This window comes from Rhodnius prolixus, unplaced genomic scaffold, assembly GCF_049639745.1.
Source record: "Rhodnius prolixus isolate KJV_2025 unplaced genomic scaffold, Rpr scaffold_8, whole genome shotgun sequence".
NCBI lineage: Eukaryota > Metazoa > Arthropoda > Insecta > Hemiptera > Reduviidae > Rhodnius > Rhodnius prolixus.
The window spans coordinates 17840474-17865005 of record NW_027411593.1 but is presented as its reverse complement, the minus strand read 5'-3'; the positions used below and the strand labels follow the sequence as shown (position 1 = coordinate 17865005).

General features: G+C 34.9%; 2 protein-coding genes and 1 long non-coding RNA gene across 13 annotated transcripts in view; 1 reads left to right on the top strand and 2 right to left on the bottom strand.

Annotated features, from left to right (window-relative positions):
* The window catches only part of LOC141450977 (cell adhesion molecule 2-like), a 673919-nt gene that overhangs the window by 281400 nt on the left and 367987 nt on the right, over positions 1 to 24532 (top strand). The gene's annotated exons all lie outside the window — the stretch shown is intronic.
* LOC141450962 (uncharacterized) overlaps positions 5276 to 24532 on the bottom strand; it is a 43872-nt gene continuing 24615 nt past the window's right edge. The window contains exons 2-3 of the long non-coding RNA XR_012456468.1: positions 6717 to 6811; positions 5276 to 6485 (exon numbers count right to left, since the gene is read on the bottom strand). This is a non-coding gene — a long non-coding RNA (uncharacterized lncRNA). The remainder of the gene's footprint in view (positions 6486 to 6716; positions 6812 to 24532) is intronic.
* On the bottom strand, positions 13097 to 14527 carry LOC141450961 (uncharacterized). Its single transcript, XM_074121912.1, has 2 exons — positions 14198 to 14527; positions 13097 to 14053 (listed from the first exon to the last, which is right to left on the bottom strand). Exon 2 carries the CDS (start codon positions 14050 to 14052, stop codon positions 13510 to 13512), a length of 543 nt encoding a protein of 180 aa, XP_073978013.1. The 5' UTR covers position 14053; positions 14198 to 14527; the 3' UTR covers positions 13097 to 13509.

The window sequence follows — 24532 nt, the reverse complement described above, 5'->3', positions numbered from 1 at the left end:
CATTAACTGAAACTTCTTACACAAATATGAGCCTAAATATGTTTCATGCACTTTTATTGTAATAGTCTTCTGAATCAGAGAAATTTTTATAGCCAAATTAAATCTTTTTCAATTTCAACTAAGTGAGAATGTGTTGTTTTGTGTGACTCAAATTTCAAAAGTAATAACATCTTTTTTTTTCTTACTTTGCAGGTAAGCCAAGGAGTTATTTCGTCTCTTTTTTTCAAATTAAGCGTATTTTAAGTGGTAAAAGAACCGGAAATCATGACATCGGTAAGTTGAATAAACATCTTTTAATTATCTCAGAAGGGAATTATTTAAAATTGGAATGTTCAAACATTTAATTAATAATTCTTTCTTTCCGTTTTATTTTTTTATTAATTGCCAACAACACTTTATTAATTTAATGAAGGTAACACTCGATTTGATTGGCAGAAAGTAATTATTTTATGGACTGTTTAAATTAGAAAACAGATTTGGTTTTTTTTCTTTTAGATCATTTTTACGCGAAAACAGTTGAAATTTATGTTATTATTGTACATATTACATTATACATTTAATTTAATTTATTTTTACCCAATTAAATTTGGAAACCAGCCCACCTTTAGCATTGCACCGGCACCTATTTCTTTGACATCAAGATTCCTACGTTCACTCTGGGCATGAAATCACTGCAAGATACCCATTTTCCAATTTCCTACCATTTTTAGCTGCTATAAAACATTGTTGGATGCTTAGTTTACTAGGTAATCTGATAACAGGCGGATTCTGTTCAAAGATTTTTGCTGTTTAGCGTGCCCACCAACTGGACACAATCATTTCCTTTTCTTTAAAAAAAAAATAACGTAATTTTGACAATAAACTGAAATTTGTTTTTCAGATTTTAAATTACCATAACTTTTGAAAAACCTAACCGATTTCAAAAAAATTTGTTTTGTTTTTTTTTAAGGGCTCAAAAACTATAAAAATATGCAACAAAAAATATAACGTTCCATTTGAAAAACAAAAGTTGGATGCTGTATCTCGAGATACAGGGGTTTAAAAAAAATTGGTCAATCACTGAAAATAAACTAGACTAAAGATGATTAAATACGTGTTTTTTATTTTTTCGAAATTTCCCGCCGTTAAAAAAAAAAAAGTGGGTGGAGCATATAACTCTGGTCACCCTGTATATCTAAGAGGACAAAATATTGCAATAAAATGGTACATCTAAGGGAAGCCTACCTCCGAGTTTTGTTTTAAATATATGTTTTAGTTTAGACCATCAGGAATAATATATCTACACAATGTTAAAGGAAAATTATCAGGAAAAGTGGGAAATCCTTTCAGCGAGAGTAAACAAATATTTTAAAATAATATAAAATAAATACGTAAGGTTGGTAGCGTTTGTAGAAAACTAAGGAGTAACAGCGTTTCCATGCACTCCAAGTTACCGACTAGTACAGCGTTATTTCGCGGCGAAAGTTAGCTAAACCCGAATGAATGAACGTTAAAGAATTTCTTTTTATTCTTTAAGTTGTAAGTTTATCTTTTATACAATGAATTTGTGTGCTCCGGTTCTACAAAAAACAATATGAGCGGAAGAATGAAGATATTAAATGTATTAAAAACTGCTTACGGCAGTAGTTTTCAAACTCTCTGTTCTTTCGTCCACTTCTTGTTCATTATTAATGGTCTCTCCCACTTCTTGCATTTGGTTTTTTTTTTTTATAAATACTATTCTTTTATTAAATGCTGAAGATAGCAAAATTACACGATTTTAAGAAGTTAATGGCGATTTCTGGCAATTGCTTAATCCCAGAGTTTTTAGATGCTATCTGGAGGCTTGTTGATATCGATAAGGCCGGTAAAAAGATGGTATTGCGTGGTTGCTCTCAAATTGCCGGGATGGTAAGGTACCGCCGACCTTACTGATGGTAAGGCCGACCACATGGCGCGCATTGTACCCTAGAAAACAGAATGGTCCTTATTAATAACCAGCGCTTAAAGGATTATCTATGACTACTAGCGAAGAAACGTTCCTTAAGGAAATGACAAAAGAACTGCAAGAGTTGTCCTGCCCTAACCCAAAGACATGACTCCTAGATTGAACCCAACAGAAGCATGGTTTAGGCTCCATTACTGGCCATAGTTTTTTACAGTATCATCTTCATAGAACTAGTGTAGCTACACAAAATGTTCATCTTTGAGGATGTTCCGTTTTTCAGTAAATCCATCTTGACGACAACCTTCTACTATGAGTGAATGTTATTAGATTACTAGCTATACATTTTTATTTGTGTTATTACGTAATTTATTTGTTATTTACATTATTTTTCTATTATTTTTAATATATTTCGTTATTTACAATCTGTATATACATATATACAATAAGCAAATAGGAATATATAGAATAAATGAATGCGTGAAAGGCAGGAGGAGAGAACCTACCCAGTGGTAGCACTCTCTGCAGGATATAATGATCTTTAGGTCTTCAGAGGAAGTCGCGGGGCCACTGGCAATTCAGTCGGCGAGTATTGTTAGGGATGTCAGAGAAGGCGAGAGACAGTTGACGAGAGGATTAGAGCAAGTAGAGAGAGAGCAGTATGGAACTTGTGATATTTCGTCTTGGCGAATGGGATGCTGAGGTCGTTGTGAAGAGTGAGGTTAGTCACCGTAGAAAGGAGCGTCAACTATCTGTCGGACTAATTTTGACTGAAATGTTTGCACTGTCTGCATGTTTGTAGGTTTGGCTGAACCCCACAGCTCTAGTCCGTAAGTCCATATAGTTTTGAGGATATTGTTTCATATTAAACGTTTGAGTTCTATGGGCAATTTGGAGCGTCGTCCAAGAAGTTTGTAAAGCAGTTTTGCAGTCATTGCTTGTCTTTTAAGTTTAGTATATGGGTTTAGTAGTCGTATGTATATGTAGAGCCCAAGGCAGCGCACCAGATCAGTACAAGGAAGAGGATTGCTGTTGAAGAGGACAGGTGGACAGGAGCCCCGCCGAAGAGTAAACGTGTCATGCTGGCATTTCTGTGGGTCCATTTTAATCCGCCACTTCCATACTTAGACCTTACTTCTACAGGATCATTTCTGCAGTAAGTGGTCGATTGCAAATCATGTAAATTTACATTATAAAAAAAATATGTGCATTATTATTTGCTATACTAATGGCCGTTAATTCAGGCAACTGATTTTTCTAGAAATTCTACTACTTCCCTTATCTCTGATCACTCTGGCTTATTTTATTAACAACCTAATTTTTTTGTTACTAAAAAATGTATTTCCGATAAAATCTGTTTGCTTCACTTAAGAGAGTCTACCTAGCGTCCTACCCTTCTGAAAACGCTAGATTAAAGGCATTGCCACTTTTTTAAATCAGTAACTCCCCAATCAATAACTAACTGCGTCGTACTTAACTGTAAACAATGTAAGCGTCACCATAACCAACTTAATGTTAGAAGAGATCCTTTCAAAAGTTTCTTATCTACTCTATTTTTTTATGCTACCATCGACCTCAATTACTTTTTATTCAACGACCTCAATTCACCCGAGGCTAAATACTGTCCTGTTGAGTCGTTCAAATGCTTCCAGAGACGATTATGCCTACAATGGAAACTTCACACAGAGAGACACACAAAGAAAACTTGCGAGTATAAAGAATTGCTAGAATGGTAGCTTAGTGTGCGACAGACTGGAATTACCACAATTCTATCTGGCCATGATTTACAATTACATTGAATGATATGGAAATCTATATTTCAAAAAGGTCGCAGTAGCTTCAGGTAAATAGCTAAACATGGCTACCGGTAGTGTCTTTGATATTCTTAGCAAAGGAAAATCTAATTCTTGGAGTTCGAGAATATACCTGTTTAAGTCAATAATTGGTAACAGCCTTTTGTATGCGTCTCCAGTCTGGGCATTGAAGTATTTAAATGAAACTGACGCGGTTCAATTACGGTTTTTTAAGAGACTATTATGTCTTCCAAGAAATATTGCTAATCACTAGCTTAGGCTTGAAACTGGAGAATTGCATGTGAGTTTTTCTGTTTTAAAACAAGCTTTTAATTGGATCTCAAAAATAGAAACTATGGAGGAACATAGGTTGCCAAAAATCTGTTTCAATCAGTTAATTAACTATGACCAAAACAGTAATAATAAGAAAAACTCTTTGAAATACAATTGGTTTTCTCAAATTAAATGTATTATTTCAAAAACACGTATTGATCATTTAGGTAATCTGACGGATCTTCTACGTACTAGTGACAACTTTAAAAATATTTTAAATTTAATTAAATTTTCCTTAGCAACAGCTGATTTGAACCGTTTGTACAAATCAAGCTTTTCCCAGCAGTTATACTCAATCCATACTCTTAAAGATTTTCTTACGTGTCAAACATATCTCGAACTAAATGTACCTCTGAAATTTATTAAATTTTTTGCAGAATTTAGGCTATATAATAATTATTTTATGAAATTTAATATTAATAATATAATTTACAAAATAGACCCTACAAAAACATGTATGTTATGTAATCTGAATGAAAAGGAAGATCTTACACACGTTCTATTAAATTGCACTTTGTACAATAATATGAGAGATGTAATAAATATTAACAGTAGTGACTCACCTCATCAAATTATAGTTAACTTCAAAAACAATTATTCTAAAGCTAATATTTTTAATTTATACAAATACTTCTCTGCCATTCTAAAAGTCCGCTCATCTTCTATTTTAAATGATTAAAATAGAAAAAAAAAAAAAAATACTTTATACTTTCTATGAACTATTTTCTTTATTTGATGGTAAAAAATTATTTACAAGAAGTATTTTTTATCTTTTGTGTGATTATGTATTGTACTCATGTCAGCAATCAACTCACTTGTAACAAGCTATATGCTTAAATACAATAAAGTTTATCTATCTAGGTAAATAGCTAATCCTCAAAAATCATTCTCATTTTTTACAATTCAAAAACGAAGTGCTAAAGGAATTATTAGCGCTAATACTTGACTGACACAAAAAATAATCAAGTAAACTAAGTACAGAACGAATTCCTGAACATATTTTGACTTACAAACTTTCTCACTCTTTGTTATTGGCCTCTGAGCTAGCAAATCAGCCATTCACAATCTTCTTTCGAAGCTACTTTAGTATATTGAATATTTACAGAGTTATCTTGTTGTTTGTACTGAACTCAAAGAGTTCTGTGTAAATGCTGCCATCATCAGCTGCCAGAGTAGTATTTAAATTGGCAGGTAACGGACAACCAGTCGCTAGAACAGCCCTCCACAATCGTTCTTCTCCTTTAGTATTGTTAGCACATTCCAGGATTAGATGGTTGGCGTCTGCTATTATTCCAGAAGTACAGGAACACTGGTGAGATGTTTCCTCCCCAATCCTGGCTAAATGGTGCGGCGAATAATTGTGGTTAAACCTCATTCTAATGACTGTGCTGACTGACTTCCTATTGTTGTTCTTATATCTGTAAAACCATGGTCTTTTGGGGATACTAGATTGGATGGCTGTGTAGGATTGGCCTTTTCTCGCCTTTGACAATTCGTATATCCGCTGCCATTCCGGTATAGCACTCCGCTTTTGCATAATTTTTAATATCGGAGACCAACATTGAGTATGAAGATGTATGATTTATAGGGAGATCCCATCCTTGGCTTTTCGATCCACGATTTCATCTCCTCTCAGACCTGCGTGACCCTTAATCCAGATTAAATGTATCGATATGCCTTTTCTTAGGATACTATTTAATAATTGGGAAGTTTCTAAGATTAAACTTCAGAAAGTTTGTAATTTTTGGAGAATCTACATATTTTAAACATTGATATACTGTAAATAATTCGGCCTTAAAATGAATTATATCTAATACGCAGTGTTTTGTGGTACTGGTAATTGTAATTATTAGAACTATTTGCTAAGTACATCTCTTTTTGTATTCATAATTTTTAATCAACATATCGACTGACCAGTTCCTGGTTTGCTTTAATTATTCTTCATCAGGAGACGATTGCCTGGGTGGGGCCAAGCATATCCAAACTTACAAGCAAAGTCTTGGCGAATATACCATTTGTGAAGATAATTATCGGGAGGATATTTACGTCTTCAAAGTCCCGTATCCGCTTAATTCCTCAGCGTACTTCCGTTTTTTTCACCACCTGCTTTAACAGTTCTTGTGCATAAGGCACAGCTATATTAAGTTTTTTGAGAATTAACACTTCTTTCTTGAAAAGTATTATGTCCAGCTTGTTACAAAGTATTTTCCTGCCAAAATGGACAATATTTTATTTATTTATTTTTTTTCCTACGCCCATACCTGCTCGTAAAATGTAGTACAACCAATATATCCTGTACACTCATGGGGAAAAAAAACGTACTCCAGGTATGCATGAATAAGCCAGAACTGAGAACCACCAGTGATTCTACCCCGACTAACGAGTAACCAGCTCATCCTGTCTCCACCTCTATTAATCAATATACCTCGGAGAATCTAAAAAACATACTAAAATCAACGAATTGAAGTTCAACTACATTAGACATCAATCAATCAATACATCACTTCCATTCATCACAATCACTCAAATCATTTACACATCCCTCCACACCATGCGACTCCACAATGCCACTTCAGCATACCACCCCTAAAAAGCAGCGTATTCTCATTTTTCCACTAATTGTTGGAAGGGTGTAAATTTTTCCATTTATATGAAATCAGACTTACGCAAAATATGGTACCAACGCCGGTTACATTCCAAAAGTGATTTGTCTGGAAGTTTCCTTAACACCATCAACCACCATTTTGTGTGTGACTACAGCCTGTAAGCGTAAACAAAAACTAGTTTAGTCGTGGTACAACTTGAATGAAGTCGTCTCTAATAAAGAACGTAGAATAGAATAAATATTTGTTATAATAAATATATACAATACATGAAATAAATATAGAAATATAAATGTATAAAAATATTTCAACCTTCTTAACAAAGTGAAGTAAGAAAAAAGTTAGGTGAGGAGGATTGGAATGCAGGGAAAAAAGGAGAGGAAAAACCTGCAGCTAGTGTAGAAAGTTAGAGTAGGATATGTTTTAGTCTTCTGTGTCTGTATGTTTTAGAAGGATCGTAGGAGGCAATGTCGCGGCAGAGTGGATTAGGATGGCAGGGCTTTTGAGCAGACGATTTTGGATATAGGAGTGTACCAGGGATAATGGATGCAGTCTCGTGGAGTGAGTCAATTCTAGTGCGTCATCGAGAGTCTGTTGCGAGTCTCAGAGATTTGTTTTGCGTTGTCCTGAAGTTTCTCGATGTATCTACTACAAGTGAGGGCTCCAGGCGGAGCAGGCGTAGAGCAACATCAGCCTAATGACTACTTTGTAAAGGAGTAGTTTGTTAGTCACAGTCATTTTGAAGTCACGTGAAAGAAGAGGAAATACGAATTTTGCTGCAGAATTTTGTAAGTCTGTCAATTGCAAGAGTAAGTCTGTTGGTGATGGTGTCCATTCTCCAAGATGACGTGTATAAGGCCACGTCATCAGCGTACTAGGCAAGGTTGACATGAGGAGGTTTGGGTAGAGGATTTATGTAAGTGATAAACAGGATAGGGCCTAGGATGGAACCTTGGGAAACGCCTGCTGCGATTGGATAATAAAGAATGTAGATTATGATTGTAGTATGTGATACTATCATTTACTAGTTCATAATCTAGCCAATTGCTGATGGACTATTTTTGCTCCCTAATTGTCTATTTCTAGCTACTCTACTTGGGCAATCTCCTTTACCTGATGGAATATGATAGACTAAACCAGTGATGGCGCACCTATGACACGCGAGCTCATTTTTGGTGACACGCATCTTCAAAGATAAAAAATTTCATAATTCAAATATTTGTCTCTCATAACGGCCAGAGTTGGTTATTATTAATAATATTATTATTACTTACGTTAATAATAATTAATAATTTAATTCTGAAATCAGACGTGCATGTACAAGTATAATAATATTACTTAACAAATATACATATTATAAACATTTAAATACATTGTTTCAATATTGATATATTAATATAAAAATACCAACTCACCTAATGTTTTATTTAATTCGACTGTCTAACGATTGAAAGTAAGTTGTAAGATAAGCAACACGATAAAAAATTCATCGATCTTACTATTTGTAATTAATTATTGGCAGACTAACTCAATTTTGTCAAGAATATTACAAAGGGAAGATCATTGGCCTACAATAGAATTGTACAGTTCTATTGACATACACAATAGAATGTGTAAGGGCCCAAGATAATTAGAAACTAGGATACCCTAGGAAGGGAGTCACATTAAAATGTAATAAGTTTAGCGGAAGACATGTAGTTAGAACAATGTACAAGTAGTTAGTAGTGACAGTGCCGTGTCAATCCAAAGGCAGTAGAGTACGGCTCCCAGACAGGGGTGGCTTTTGGAGGCTAATATAGTTAGCAGTGCCAGTAACAACCTTAGCGCTCGGAGAACCCTAAAACTAATTAAATGTATTGCCTTCTTTATGCTCCAAATTTTTTTTTAGCGTCAACTTGAGTATTTTTCTCCCTAATTTATTTTATTTATTTATTTTTTAAATCTGATACGGATACTCCTAGGATTTTTGGTGCAGTTTACTGAAGAAATCTTTTTTCTGAAGATATTTTGTTTTACAAAAATTTTGCAAAAATAAAACATTTATTCAGTTAATTGGCATCTATTTTCAGCTAATGAGGCCGCATATTACTCTATAATGACACTTTAGAGGCATAACCCTTTAGAGGGATAAGAAATGAAGTCACATTATTTGGATAATGTGAATTTAACTAGGTATGCTATATTGGAATTATAACCTTTTTCAGAAAATAATAAATACAGTTAAAAGACAATTGGAAAAAAAGTAAGTTCACCTTTGGTCTATTTCAAAGGTCATTACCGAAAATGGCTAATTCTCAAGGCTATGCTGTCTTATCTCTTGAAGCGAAGTCGCTGATCAAAACGAGATACAATAATAATAATTTATTAACAAAACATGCACTTCTAAATGCATAATATGGTGAGGCGTTTCACTGTCAAGAAATAATAAATAACCTTCTTTAAATTACGATCAAATTTCATTTGATTACAATGTAACGTAATTGAAGGGTGGTATTCACAAACTTTACTCTTCTAGGCCTAGAAAAAATCAACCAATACTTTCACTAACCTGTCACTATAATCATACTTTACATTATTTAGCTAAATAAATAAAGTTTTTAAATAAATACTAAATTTATGGGGCACATTATCTTGTTCAAAGAGAGATGAAATAATGACGATTATATATAGTGATTGAATGATAATTTAAAAGATAAGGGTTACATAATTTTGGTATTGAATCTAATTTCCAAAAATCTAAAAAATGGTATTAGTTCCTCTATATTTTTATTAATTTGTTTTTAAATTGTGAAAAGTGAAATGTTGGATTTATATATTTTCTGAGGAGATAAACAGAGTTGTACATGTGTGATTTCCCAGGGCATTGTAACGATGGTTACCAGAGAGATTTAAATCTTATATTTATTTGGGTCCAAGCCGAAAATTCAGCAATTCAATTAAATATTTAAGAATTGCATTCTGGCTCAGCTTCAGTCAAATTACTTTAATTGTTGAATATTGAAGTGATTATTCAAGATATAACATCCTCGGAAATACACTCATCATTGGTAATCTAAATCTTTTATCTTAACCTAATTCTTTGTTAACTATATTGTTTTAAACCAGTTTTCTAATACCTGCCAAGGAGCTTTGCAAAATGGTAGAAGCGTTTAACAGGTTTGAGTTTGATAGCTAAAGACGTTTATTTGGACAGAGGTTTTATACTATGTCAAGAATTACTTTGCGAAGAAATAGATTCTGGTTGTGGTGAACTAGAGGACATATGGTCCATCCAAAAACTAAAGATTTATCCTCACACCTTTGAATGTTCTTTTTTATTTTTCACTTTTGGAACAATTTTTCTAGAGAAATTAGATTTTCCTGTAAGTAGCTGGTTGAATTTTTGATTCTAAATGAGAAAAGAGGATGTCGTCAGCAAAGTGCTGAAGATGGTGGTAGTTGTGTCCGAGAGAGAAATTGTCTAAAGCGATTCCTATGAAGAAAATAGATCGAATGTTGCTTCCCTAGGATTCCATCACTTCTTGGATGGAAAATATATTTGTAAAAGAGACTCATTTTTGGGTACAAGATAATTCATAGATTAGATATGTAGTAAGTGGCTATAAAACTAATTCTAGGGCCTAAAAGATCTATTATGAATCCCCTAAGTGTATATTTGTTCGGCCTGAAGCGAGTACATTTGTGTTGTAAGAATTGATTATAATTGGTCTGTGAGTAAGCTAAATCCAAAAATGTGGCGCACATCAACGTTGCAGATCGAATGTTTGTATTGGGTGCCCTTCTTTGCGATATCCGAGTTGTTAGTCAATTCGAATTGATATTCGCAGGGACGCCAAGATCCCCGAAAATGCAGACTAACCCATTTTCCCCTGCGGTCATCTCCAGCTTTTAATTTTTCTCATTAGTGCATTGGAAGTTGGGTAAATTTAAAATGGAGGTTTTTTGCAGTGGAAATAAATATTTTGAAATACTCATGCGTAAAATAAATGCATTTTTGTCTTGTGCAATTGACTAAGTAGTGACATGCAGTGACTAAAGAGTCGTCGTGAAATGAACACGTTTTCCAACGTAGCGCACTTTCTCGTGGATTTAGATTAGATACTCACTTCACAGTGGATCAGAGAGTGGATTAGGCTCGTGGCTACTATCTATTCATCTTATCTGTGTATAATGTCAAAAATAGCCCCTTTTTCAAGTTTATTTTATTTTGCAAGAGTCGTATTCTTCATAGAACAATAATGGTCCTATTCTGGAGAGTGCACCAGCAAAACTCAAAATTATTTCCCATTTTATGTTACTAATGAAAAAGGTTATGGAATATTAAATATTTTATTGAAAAATAAGAAAGGAAACTGTGCATTTTGCTAACTTATAAATCAGCCAATAACTAAGAATATTTGCATTATCTAAGATTACAATGTAACAGACTTACTAGCTAGTGCAATTAAATTAGTTTTGTGGATGAAATTAAGGTGTACAGGTCCAAGTTATTCGACTTAAAGGGTTGAAATTTTAATTAGTTAAAGAACTTCTAACTTCTGATGAAATTCCAACTGTGTTACATGAAATGTACATAGTGTAATATTGTGTACATAGCGTAACAATGTTTACATACTCCGGTGTAAATATTTTGCGACAACATTTTCATTATTTTACTGAATTTATTATTAATGACCAGAAGTAAAATGTGATAATAATTTATCATTTAAGAACTCAGTTCTTAAAAACAATAGTTACCGCTCCCTTCTAGGTCTCCACTCACACAATACACTCTGACCTAAATATTCCTCTCGTCTCTGAAATAGCCCTGATCTCGATACACAAAACTCCACTCAAATCTACACAGTCATTACAACCCTTCTGATCCACAACATGCCTACTACAACACTTCCTTCAAATCCACAGCGCACACTAAAGCGGCGGTGTCCACGCGATATAACACCGGATCTCCTAGGATGATTGCTGTGTAAGCTTGCGAATCTGGCGAACTAACGGCTTCCACCACTGGATGGTCGTCGTTCACTCCATTTGTGACTCATTCCTCATTCCTCTTTGAACAACAAATTCTTCTCCGCTAACGGTGGATTTATTATCTATTTTTCACTATTTAAATTCATTTTTAAATTAGGAACTCATTTCTACATGAGCATAAATCATGTAAAACTGCTGACGATTTAAAGTCATATGAAGAAAATAATAAAAATAAACTACATTAAACTGTGCACAAATTTACTTCAGATTAAAAACCGTAAATTAAATGAAATAGGGTAAGCACAAAAAAAAAAAATGGAAGCGAGGTAGACTGGTTCAAGTATGTTATTCTATTTGGAGGACACTAACTTTGGTAGGAGTTGGTAGTATAAATTTTCCTACCACAAGTCAGCAAAGTAGGGGCGCTGTTAAATTACTCTAGAGGGTTCTTCCTAGCAGGAAAAGAATTGGTAATATGTTTGGCCTCACCTGGCAGAAAGCTAGCAGGAATTTTCATTACGTTGAAATTTGTCTTCATTACTTCTTTTAAAGGGTAATCAAGATATTTTGTTTTGTTTTGTTTTGTTTCTACTTACTTTCATTGAATCTTTGGTGACAGAAAAATGATCTTTATTTGTAGAGATTTCGTTTATAAAGTATTTTTGATGCCTTTGATTGCTTGTTAAACAGAATTAGTGAACATTCAACAACACTGTTGTTCCGCGAGGAAGTCGCGGGGCCACTGGCGATTCAGTCGGCGAGGAGGATTGTCAGGAATGTCAGAGGAGGTGAGAGACTGTATTAGAGGATTGGAGCAAGTGGAGAGAGCAGTATGGAATTTTTGATATTTAGTCTTGGCGAGTTGGTGTACGAAGGGAATGTTAAGATCGTTGTGTAGAGTGAGGTTAGTCACCGTAGAAAGGAGCGTCTACTATCTGTCGGAGTAGTTTTGATTGAAATGTCTGTACAGTCCGTATGTTTGTAGGTTTGGCTGAACCCCACAGCTCTAGTCCGTAAGTCCACATTGGTTTGAGGATAGTACTGTATATTAATCGTATGAGTTCAATGGGTAATTTGGAGCGTCGTCCAAGAAGTCTGTGAAGTAGTTTCGCACGTTTTGTCATTGCTGATCTTTTAAGTCTAGTGTATGGGTTCCACGTAAGTCGCTTGTCTATGTAGAGCCCAAGGTAGCGTACCAGATCTGTATAAGGAAGAGGATTGCTGTTGAAGAGGACAGGTGGACAGGAGCCCCGCCGGAGAGTAAACGTGGCGTGCTGGCATTTCTGTGGGTTCATTTTAATCCGCCACGTCTTTGCCCAGGATTCTATTTTGTGTAAGTGTGTCTGTAACTTGTATGAAACTGATGAAGGATGTGTACTTGTAGCTAATGTGTCTGCATATGTACAGATTAGTGTAGAGGGTTGTACAGGTATGTCTGATGTGTATACCGTGTAGAGAACGGGGCCAAGCAGTGGCGTACCTAGAACTTTTGCCGCCCGGGGCGATCTCCAGTTTGCCGCCCTTTCTATTATAAGTCAATCAAATAGTGGTTTTTATAAATTAATACACATAAATAAATTATTAAGTTATTTAATCAATATTAATTAATACACAGAGTAAATTTTTTTAGACATATTTGTATGCACTCGTAAACATATTTATATAATATCTACTCTTCTAGCTTTCATACTAGAAAAATCGTGTATAATGCTCTCAAAATTTATATTATTTGTAATTTCTTGTTCTATTGACAATATTGCAAGATTTTGTAGTCTTAATTGACTCATTGTAGAACGAAGATAATTTTTTATCAACTTCAATTTTGAGAAGCTTCTTTCGCAACTAGCGACACTGATTGAAATTGTTAAAAAAATTCTTAACAAAATTACAATGTTGGGAACAGAATTGAATATACCATCCACGATCTTAAGAGCTTTTCGCCATTAGGCAAAATTTGAAAAAACCAGTCCTGACTCAGTTTTCTTGTTTCACCTTTGGCTTTGATTGTATTATTAGGACGTTTTACTCCTTCGCTGAAGTCGGCGTCCAAATTTTGAATTGCAAAGGGACCTTGACGTACCAGAAATACTCTTGTATTGTCGTCAATTTTGTTAGGCCATAATCCAATATCTTTCATAGAAATAGACGGAATAATTTGTGCAGCAGATTCTTCATCAGAACTTGATGAACTTTCTGCTTCTTCGCCAGTATGTGAAGCAGGTCTTTCCTCTTGAACAACATTGGAAAATGTTTTTTCGCCTTCGAGGGCTGCTTCTTCGCCCGTATTTGAGGCAACAATACTAAAAGAACTAGAAGTTGACTTATGGGAGATATATTTGAGTAGTGCTCCAGTATTTTTAGTCTGTATTTCCTCCCTTCTCTTCCTTTTCTTTCTAAATGACGCACCACTTTCTTTTACTCGTTTCATCCTAGGGATATATAATAAAAATATAACTTGTCGAAAGTCGAAATAAATAGTATATTATGTATAGAAAACGGCAAAGTCATTTTACTACTCTGAATAGCATTTAGAATAACATCTATATCTATAATACGTAATATAATATACTTACCTATAATAAACTCTCCAAATGCACTGGCACCCTAATAATTTGTTTCACTCTTCACTGTTAAAAGATTGAATCGCGAATGAACAAAATGGTTTATAAGCAATTTATCATTATAAATACAATTCTTCAAAACGGACTGAGTATATTTATCTATTTGCGATTCCTGAAATTGTAACTTCGTCAGTATTTTTGTTTTGTCTCGTTTAGATTTTGTTGTTTGAAAAAGATAGTTCTTATGCCGGCGCCCTAATGCTTTGCAGACCTAGCAGACCGCCTTCCGCCGGCCCTGCTTTTCAAAAGAAAAATCGATCATCGATGATTTAAAAAAATATTGATATATCAGTTCAAAGTAATCATATAAACTTTTCAAAAGAAATGACATTTATAAACTGATATCAAAAAATTTTAGTTAGGAAAAATTGCCGAACAAAATCGTAAAGATCCTTTTACGAATTCAACGAATTTTAATGAATACAATAAAATAAAATTATTATCTTGTTCTTGAATTAGAATTCAAAATTTACACTAAAATGCATTTATATACACCGAGGAATAATATTCGAAATCATATAGTTAATCATAATTTATATGAATCAAATATTAAACTTATAATAATCATAATAATCATTTATTATTCAAGAAAGAAAATAAATATGAAATGAATAAGTTGCTTTTTACAACTATAAGTAAATATAAAAAATGCCGCCCCAAGGTAAGTGCCGCCCGGTGCGGACCGCACCCACCGCCCCCCCCCCTAGGTACGCCACTGGGGCCAAGTATACTTTTAATTTAAAAGAGTTTTTAGTGGTTTGTATAGATCTATTCGTTGGTAACATATTATCTATTTGTATTAAAAAAATTGATCTAAATAAGTCCCATTATACATTAAAGGATATTAGGGATGGGTTTGTCGGTTTAGAAATGAGTTGGGTGTTCCTTTAGTTACGAGGGCTGGACCACGATCAAATTAGAGTTCTGGTGGGATATGATTATCTGTACAAAAAGAAAGGATTTGTTAAGAGTTGAAACAAAAAGGGTTGTTGCGAAGTTTGATAAGTGTAGTGGGCCAAATAAATCCGACAAGGGTGGGATGTAAACTGTGTTATCGGCTGCTGATATGGGAGAGTGGGATTCAGCAACGAGAATTTATGTAGAATTTAAGCGCAACAACTTGAACGAAGGTGCTTTGCGTAGTAATCTCAATTAGTAAAGATGGGATACCAAAAAAAATGTTTGGAGGAAATATTTTCTTTCTTATAAGGAAAGAAGTTTGTTTTCCAGCTACCAGTAATAAATCTAAAAATGATTACCCAAGATTTATGAAGCTGTAAATAAGGGCTGTAATGATGAAAGGCAATTACGAGTATTTATCTTGTATTTTATCTCAAGTATACAGCATAGTATGTTTGGCTGGCCGAAATGATGCTATGGCTCAATTCTTCGGTTGCGGTGAAGATGGTTAACTTCGTAGATATGGGAAGCACAACCATTGACGGTTCCAATGCAGGAACGAGGAAGACATGGCAATGGAGAAGTACTTTCTACTGACTGAATAAACTTAAGAACGCTGACAACCCACACCTTGGAACTTGCTGTTGAACTGGAGAAGTGGAAGGAAGCTGCGAATCTTTACCTCCAGTAGAGCACGAAAGGATGTTTCCCTTACTGTCGTCAGCCATTCTACCCTGATTGTTTATTTTCATAAATGAATAAAATATTTTGAATTCATATTTATTCAACTCAGTTGATTGCCATCTGGCTATAGTCCCGAACTTTATACAAGAATAACATTGTAGAAGGAAATCCTCAATTCTCAGTATACTCTTCCTGGAGGTTCACTAAGGATGTGAATCCAAATTTTTTAGCACTCCCATTAAAATTTATTTTTGCACGCAAAAGAGAAAACTGTTATTGTAACTTATGTAGGTTTAACAAAATACTTTATCTTGGCAACACTGAATAAAATCAAAACAGTATTTACTAAAAATCATATTTCTTAAAACATTAAATGTCCAAAACACTATATAATTCAGTTTTGCAGATCAAATAATGTTTTATATGGATTTATGGAAATAATATTTTAGAAAATAAAATATTAGTATACCAATTTTATCGCTAGTTCCATACTGTTCTCGCTACTTGCTCTAATCCTTTCGTAGATTCTCACGCCTCCTCTGTAATTCCTGACAATCCAACACACCAACTAAATCCGCAGTGACCCGGAAGCTTCTTCGAGACCTCAAGATTAACAATATCGTTCTTGATATCCTATGGAGAGTACTCTACCTCTGGCGGTTTTTTGCACCTTCTCTTCATGCACAATTTACATCATGTGTATAATTGCATAAAATTTCGTAAAAATCTATCGAGCAGAATACGAGATATTTAGAGTTACATTTTGCTTTCGTTTTACAGAGTGGAAACTTTAAATTAACATATCTAGTAAACTACTCTATAGATTTTGTTTATATTTTACCATTATATGGAGACAACATTAGTACATAATTGCATAAAATTTCGTAAAAATCTATAGATCAGAATACGAGATATTTAGGGTTAAAGTTTGCGTTCGTTTTACAGACAGAAAAATTTAAATTCAAATATCGAGTCAACTACTCGATAGATTTTGTTTATATTTTACCTATATATGGAGACAACTTTAGTACATAATTGTATAAAATTTAGTAATAATCTATCGTGCAGAATACGAGATATTTAGGGTTAAAGTTTGCGTTCGTTTTACAGACTGAAAATTTTAAATTCAAATTTCTAGCAAACTATTCGATAGATTTTGTTTATATTTAACCTGTATATGGATACATCTTTATTATATAATTGTACTAAATTTGGTAAAAAACTATTGAGCAGATAATGAGATATTTAGGGTTAAAGTTTGTATTCGTTTTACAGAGTGAAAACTTTAAATTCAAATATCTAGTAAACTACTCGATAGATGTTGTTTATATTTTACCTGTATATGGAGACAAGTTTAGTAGGGTGAAGAGACCAGTAATTGACTCGGTACCAGTAATTGACATCCAAGCAATAAAAAGATATTATAAGAGATATGAGCCGCTTTAAGTGGTGATTTTTTCAATTTCGTTATTAAGAAGCCTTTGGGCAGCAGTTCCAGAATGATATTATTTATTGTAAGGTTCTTTGGTATCTGCGGATGGTTATTAGTGGTAAAAGTTAAAAATCAAGAAAAAAACAACGTTTTGGTAAGGTGGGTTGCTAAGAAAATAGGTTTACTTTTTTCTTATTTTTCGTTTATTTGTTCATATATTCGTGTCCTAACCCTTTCATTCAGGGTGTCAACCTTCAACCAGGAGAACCAGGTCATTTGATAAGGCCACCCGGCTTCACTGTGCTTACATTTTAAAGTCTGCCTTCTCCGTAGACAGATAGCCTTCACCTCCGTGAGATCTGCCCTCCCAGGATGCAGTTTAACGTCTTGCCCAGGACGTAGGCAGTACTATTGTTATCAATAAATCTAAACGTGATGGAAATAAAAGTAAACGTGACGAAAAGAGTCTTAAGAAGACAATAAGTGCTGCCAATCATGTAACCCAATCACGTAAGACAGCAGTAAAACTACCAATCCACCCACGCTACTAAGTTCTCCCTTGCTGCAAAAGAAACGAATTGAGATATTCCTCATGTTTTTTAAATTTGTTTCCACTAGAAGTTTTTTTATACAAATATTTGTACTATTCGTTGGTAATAAAATGAATGAATGAAAATGAATACGTGTATGATATCAGGAAGATTTCTGAAAAGAAATACATTTTTATTGGATAGTTTCACTAATATTCTTAGTAAAAAACAAAATTTTGAATCCCGATTGGAGCTGGTTTAGCCTGAAAGATTAATGTCTTCCAGCTCTATTAGCCTAGACATGCAATGATTGTCTAGAGCAGGGGTCCCCAAACTAGGCTTGCGAGCCACATGCGGCCCTCTGAGGACATTTATCCGGCCCCCGCCGCACTTCCGGAAGGGGCATCTCTTTCTTTGGTGGGCAGTGAGAGGAGCATTATATGTGGCGGTGCCGCAAAGCGCTGCGTCGCTCATGTACAGTACTACTTCCGATGACGCGGGACGGACGCGTCACGGCTCCAAAAAACAGTGTAAAATAACAGCAGAAGTAGGAAGAAAGGCAAAACACTATAACTAAACCGGACATTGATCATCTCAGCCAAAAGCAGTTCCATAATTCCCACAGAAATTCAGGGCAGTTTGTTGATTTAAATTTACATGTTCTTTATTTGAAATATTCCATTTGTTCCCTTTTTGTTTTTTTTACTTTAAAATAGTTTGTTTTATAGTCCGGCCCTCCAACGGTCTGCGGGACAGTGAACTGGCTGGCCCCCTGTGTAAAATGTTTGGGGACCCCTGGTCTAGTTCATTGTTCCATTGGAATTAATTACGCTAGTCTTATGATCTCCTGAGTTAATGATCTGGCATGATATTTCTGATAAGATTTGTTTTTTATCCAATAAATAGAGTGAAATTGAAACAAAATCAAAGTCAAATTCTCTATTCTAAACAACCTCCGTCGATGAATTCAGTCCAACCCTGGTTTGGGATACAGAATCTATGCTATAACGGAGAAAATAAATTATTTTATTCAACATTCACCAAATTTTCTATTATAAATTCACCAAATTCATACTGGTAATTTTATATATGTATGGAAATAATAGTCAATATTTATATACTAAAGTTATATATATTGACTGTAGTTTAATATTTCTCTTCTGTGCAACACTTTAATTATTAATCGACTGTTATTTCTATAACATGGTCATACTGCTGTTGTTGCAAAATTGTATAAATAAATTAAACGCTAACCGCAAGCGTTGGTTTTGTACCAACAGCTTCCCTACGGGATTCGTATCGACTAGTTTAGGGTTACTATGCCTAAAATGGTCCATGAGGGGCATTTAAGTGAATTAGGTACATATTTTATACTTGCATATGTAAAGTGACGTCAAGGATGGTGCCTTTCCGGAAAAAGAAAAAAAATCAAAAAGTTTTACGCAAATATTTCAGGAAATGACTCCTTAGAGAATTGTTTGCTAAACTGTCCAGAAACTAGGGTTTTTTTTTCTTTTATTTTCACTTAATTAAATAAAGAAAATCGCTGCCATGGAATTAATAAATAAACAATTTATATTTTGTACAATGAAAAAAATAATTTATTCACACAATAAATAATTGTTTATTTTTTTAATTAATTTAGAAGTACCAGTAAAATTTTTGTGAGAAAATGTACATATAGTAGATTTACAAACGCCATCTTGTTGATAGGCGTTCTTTGTCAGTCAGTCCAATCTACTTTAACTATCGTAACGTACTCTCTAATTTTTGTAACCTTTTTCCACGCCATGTGTTTTCCCGTAAAGTGCTTCCGGCTATTTCGTTCTTGTTTCTTGTAATAATAAAGTTTAAGAGGAGCGGGTTATTGGCCCGAAACCTCCGATCCTGATGATGGGGCTGCCACCTAAGGCATCAGGCTACCTTTTGTGTTTCTTCGAGCATAAAGGTGTTCTAATGCACTACTCTACGTGCCCTCCCCTCAGGTTGAAACACACTGTTGGTCGTTCGGTTTCTGCCTAAGCAGTATCCAGGGGCACCAAGAGGAGGAAACCAACTCACCCCTCATTGTCACCCAAGACAATGGTAATTGGTGACAGCGGTAGGAGATTAGAAGTGAAAACCAAGGGAACTGTACTGGAGCAGGTGAAAAGCTTTAAATACCTAGGTGCCCATTTAAATGAGGAAGGAAGAATGGAGGAGGAAATAAGAGAAAGAATAGGTGCGGCAGGAAGGTTCTTTCACGCAACCAGAAACACCTTCATTGGGAAAAAGGAAGTCTCCACGCAAGCGAAGGTCTCTGTTTACAAAACTATATTTCTCCCGATTCTAACGTATTCAAGTGAGTCCTGGACCCTTACAACAAGATTGAACAGCCAAATCCAAGCGATGGAGATGCGCTATTTGAGAAAAGTTATAGGGAAGACTAGAAGAGATAGAGTGAGAAATGCAACAGTAAGAAGAGACTTGGGTGTACAACCGGCCATAGAGACAGTTACAGCAAACCATCTCCGCTGGTATGGCCACGTAACAAGAATGATGGAAGACCGAGTGGCGAAAACTGTATATGAGACCAGAGTGGAGGGAAGAAGACGTCGAGGCCGTTCTAGAAAAACATGGGAGGAGGAAGTGAGGGCCGGTCTGACATCTAGAGGAATTGACTTGGAAAGAAGGAAGGAACTAGCCAGAGATAGAGCCGAATGGAAGAAGCTATGCAAGGCCCTTACACAGCTGACACGGTAGAAGGGGAATAGATTATGATGATGATGGTGAACGTACTCTCAAAGAAAATAATACTTTTTGGGGACGCCCGGAGTACTTCTTTTTCAACGGACAGTGTTCACTCGTTACAGAAAACACTTTCCATCACCGGGCTCTGTACAAAATAAAATTCATAATATAAAAAATGATAAAAAGAGAAAGAAACAAGTAAGTGGCAAATTTGATTTTTGTTGATGGTACTTAGTTTCAAGCGTTTACCACGCAGAATTCGTCGTTTTAGCGCTTTCAGCCGATTTTCCAAAACAGAATAATCACATTAATTCTGTTAAAATGATGCCCATATTTAAAAGGCAGTGGATATGAAAACGAATTTTCTAATCAGGAATAGTAAAAATAAAGAATGTTTGGAAATCTTTCTCTTTATCAATCAATCGTTAATAATATTTAAGATTAAACAATAAATTTAGCAAAAAAAGCTTTGTAAACTAGTTGGTATTATCATGGTTTCAGATTCAAACTAGAGCTTCGTTTAATCGAACGATCCTAAAACTTCTGAATTTAATTACAGATAATACTGTTCGTATTAGTAGGTGCTTTAATATTCATTAAATGATTTAGATAACCATGCTGTGCATATGAGTGGTGTAAGGTAATGTAGTTAACATGACCTACTACCATATCTTCAAAACGATTAGTTAAAATGCGTGTGTCGACCAATAAATCAACACACACCTTCTCCTATATAAACCCTTCCCTAGCCCAGACTATCTCGTGGACGTACGCCATTGTATACTGCAGATATAGCGTTCATCTATCTTTCATAGTTTGGTTAATTAAAATCCATGTTTAATTTTAATATGTTATTTAAGACAAAACAAATCTTTTTTCTAAATAAAGAGCATTTCAGTGTCACTTTCATTCAGTGTACAAATAAAATTCTTTTTTTAATAATTAAGTTGTGTTCGATTTATTTTTGTGAAAAACCCTCTTTGTGAAATCATCGTCAATTCAAATCGATATAAAATTTGCTTTCAATTTTTATTTTTGTTCATCTAAAGGTACCAGCAAGATATCGTGGATTTTAACCTTCGTTTCGAGCAAGTTTATTGAGTCAGCAAGTGTATTGCGAGATGGAAAAGTGAAGTCGAAATCTCTACATCGAACTGATGATCGATTTAAGTCGAAAACTGGTCAAGGATTCAATAAAATGTTTGCTATAACAGATAAAAAGCAACAATAATATCCAACATTGCGAAACTAACCACATTTTCACACCAATAAGGACATTTAAGCAATATTTGAATTGTTTCCAGCGATATCTTTAGTTTTTAAATCAAACAAATTCACGTGTGATTAAAAGCTTTGTCTGTATAGTGTTGCAGCAACATAACAAGTAACTGGCAGTTACTTGCAACACTGTTCCTACATCAATTAAATTTTCAACTTCACTTGAAAAAAAAGTTTCTAACTTCAAAAATTCAGTTTAAACCTTTAAAAAAAAAGTTATAAATTCGAAAATACATCTTACGGAAATTGGCGATGAGCTGTCCCAACACTGCCCAGATTGCCTGGATAGTGATCAGTTTTAATGACAAATAATAGTAATGAAGAACCCCCCCCCCCCAAAAAAAAAAAATTAATTCTACGAAATGCTGGAGAAGGAACTTTATTAACAGAAATAAAAATGACGGATTCAGCTAGGGGTGACTGGATTAAAGAATATAATATTCATTAATAAAGAATATCATAGAGGAATAAAAAGCAGGATGGAATATTAAATGAGAAATATTACGTAATGTTTATTACAGCGATTTAACAAGACAACTGGGTCGCTGTTAACCTCACACATTTCTACTTCTTCGTAAGTCTGCGCACGGAACTCTTTCTCTCTTCATGAAGTGAAATAAAATACTCCCTCTACGACAGTAAAACTTTGAGAGGTGAGAGACTGTTTACTATTTTCGAAAGAATTTGTTCAGTTGCTTTTTTTTTTACATTTTGAAAGCATCAAGCCAATTATCTGAGATGGAAGTCTTTAAAATAATAATAGTAATAATAAACTGTAGTAGTTATGTGTTAAGATTAAAGATTCAATTGGAGTGTGAAAGTAGATCTAGAAGCCCACTTCTACTGGAGTGGGCAAGTAATGGCTGAAGGATTCCAGAAGGATGCTAGACAAGTTTAACGAGGAGGTCTCTCCTGTTCTGGCCTGCGAATTATTCTAAGAAAGATTTTTCTTAGCTTATTGAACGATTATTTATTTGTTTATTAATAAAGAAAAAGAAAAAAGTAAAAGAATTCATTTAATTTTTTGAGGAAAGTTAAGAATTTCTTTATAATGTACCTGTAATGCGTACCTGTACCTATAATGAGGTGCAACCTCTACACTTCAATATTTACTGGAAGTGGAACGTTTCTAATAAAAGTAACATGCATGTATGTGAAAATTTAGTAACTTTAATTGTATTATTATTATTTAATTAAAAAATGTAACATCTTAAATGGTAACTTCTTGGGACAAAGCTCTGAGGTGACCACCGCTATTCTTATAACCTAATTCTGCTGATACTTCGAGAGTCAATGGGAGAACCAGTGGCATTTTCAGAGACTCAAGGTGCTATTGCATTCAATGCTGGTAACATTTCCTTCGAGGTCAGGGAAGGGATTAGCTATGAGGTTAGCATACTGGACTCCCACGCGGAGGTCCCGGGTACGAATCCAGCGGCTGACCCTTAGATTTTCTCTTCCTAGGAGCTTCTTACAGCTCACTGTCCAGTGATGGACAGTGTTGTCTGTAACAAGAGGACACTGTCCGGAGGCCGGCAGTGCACTGAAAAAAAGCTCCGGGCGCCAATAACCTTAGATGTTGACGCGCCTTAAATCATAAAAAAAAAAAAATTCCTTTGATATCAATGTCCAATCCCAACCACCGCTGCGAGATATCATTAAGTAGCTGCTCCAAAAAAAAAAAAGAATAACCCTTCTCGTTAAAAGTTAAAGCATATGTTCTCCCATATTGTGAAGAAATTCTGTTGAAACTTCAGGAATCATAGATCACAATATATGATATATTCCTCGCTAGTTTCTTGATAACAACCCAAACTTTTTTGGATAGTATGAGATCACGCCTCTTCCTCAACGTTTCATAGATGTTTTAAGGTGCTTCCACACATGATAGAAGGGACCTAATCTATTTAGGAATGTTGTGCAAAGTGAATGGTATTCAAGTGTTGAACAGATATATCAGCGTTCCTTTCCGCAAAGATACAATGATTCTTTGGTATAAACCCGTTCGAAAAACTATTAATTAACAACGAAAAACTTATTATAAAAAAGAGAAAAAAAAAAGAGTTCAACATACTGTAACGAAGTTGACCTGAGGAGAGAAGAAAGGCCCTAGATTGTTCTGGGAGTTGAGCGACCAAAGTCGGTAACGGTCCACCACTGTGTAAACAAAAGGCAAGACTTTACCTAAGCCGAAGAAGAAAGGGGCTAGATTGTTCAAGGAGTTTAGTGACCAAAGCCTATACAGGTCCACCGCTGTGAAAAAGCCAGCAAAGGGAGCGGTCCCACTTGGGGTGGGGGCAGTTTGTGTTTTCCCCAGCAAGTGAGTGGCAGGTGGGAGTGAGACAGACAGAGTTAAGAGTGAGACAGTCGGAGTTAAAGTTGGTAGTCCCAGTTGGAGTGAGGGAGTTGCAGTCAGTCACGGTTGGAGTCTTGGTTGGAGAGAGTCAGAGTTGAGTCGGTGAGAGAGTCAGTGTTGCGGAGTGCTTCAGAGTTAGCCAGTTAGGCGGTTAGTCAGTTAGTGAGTAGAGCTTTGTTAGTGCAGCTGAGTCTAGCGCAATTCAGTGCAGTGCGGACCAGTAGTCAGTCGTGGAACAGTTTTGTGGTGCATTTACGTAATGAGTAAGTAACAGTAAACTGTTGTAAATGGTAGATGTAATGAATAGCGGTAGTTGCTAGTAAATGTTAATGTTAGTAATGTGGAAGTGTTAATAAATCGAATACTAATAAGTTTAG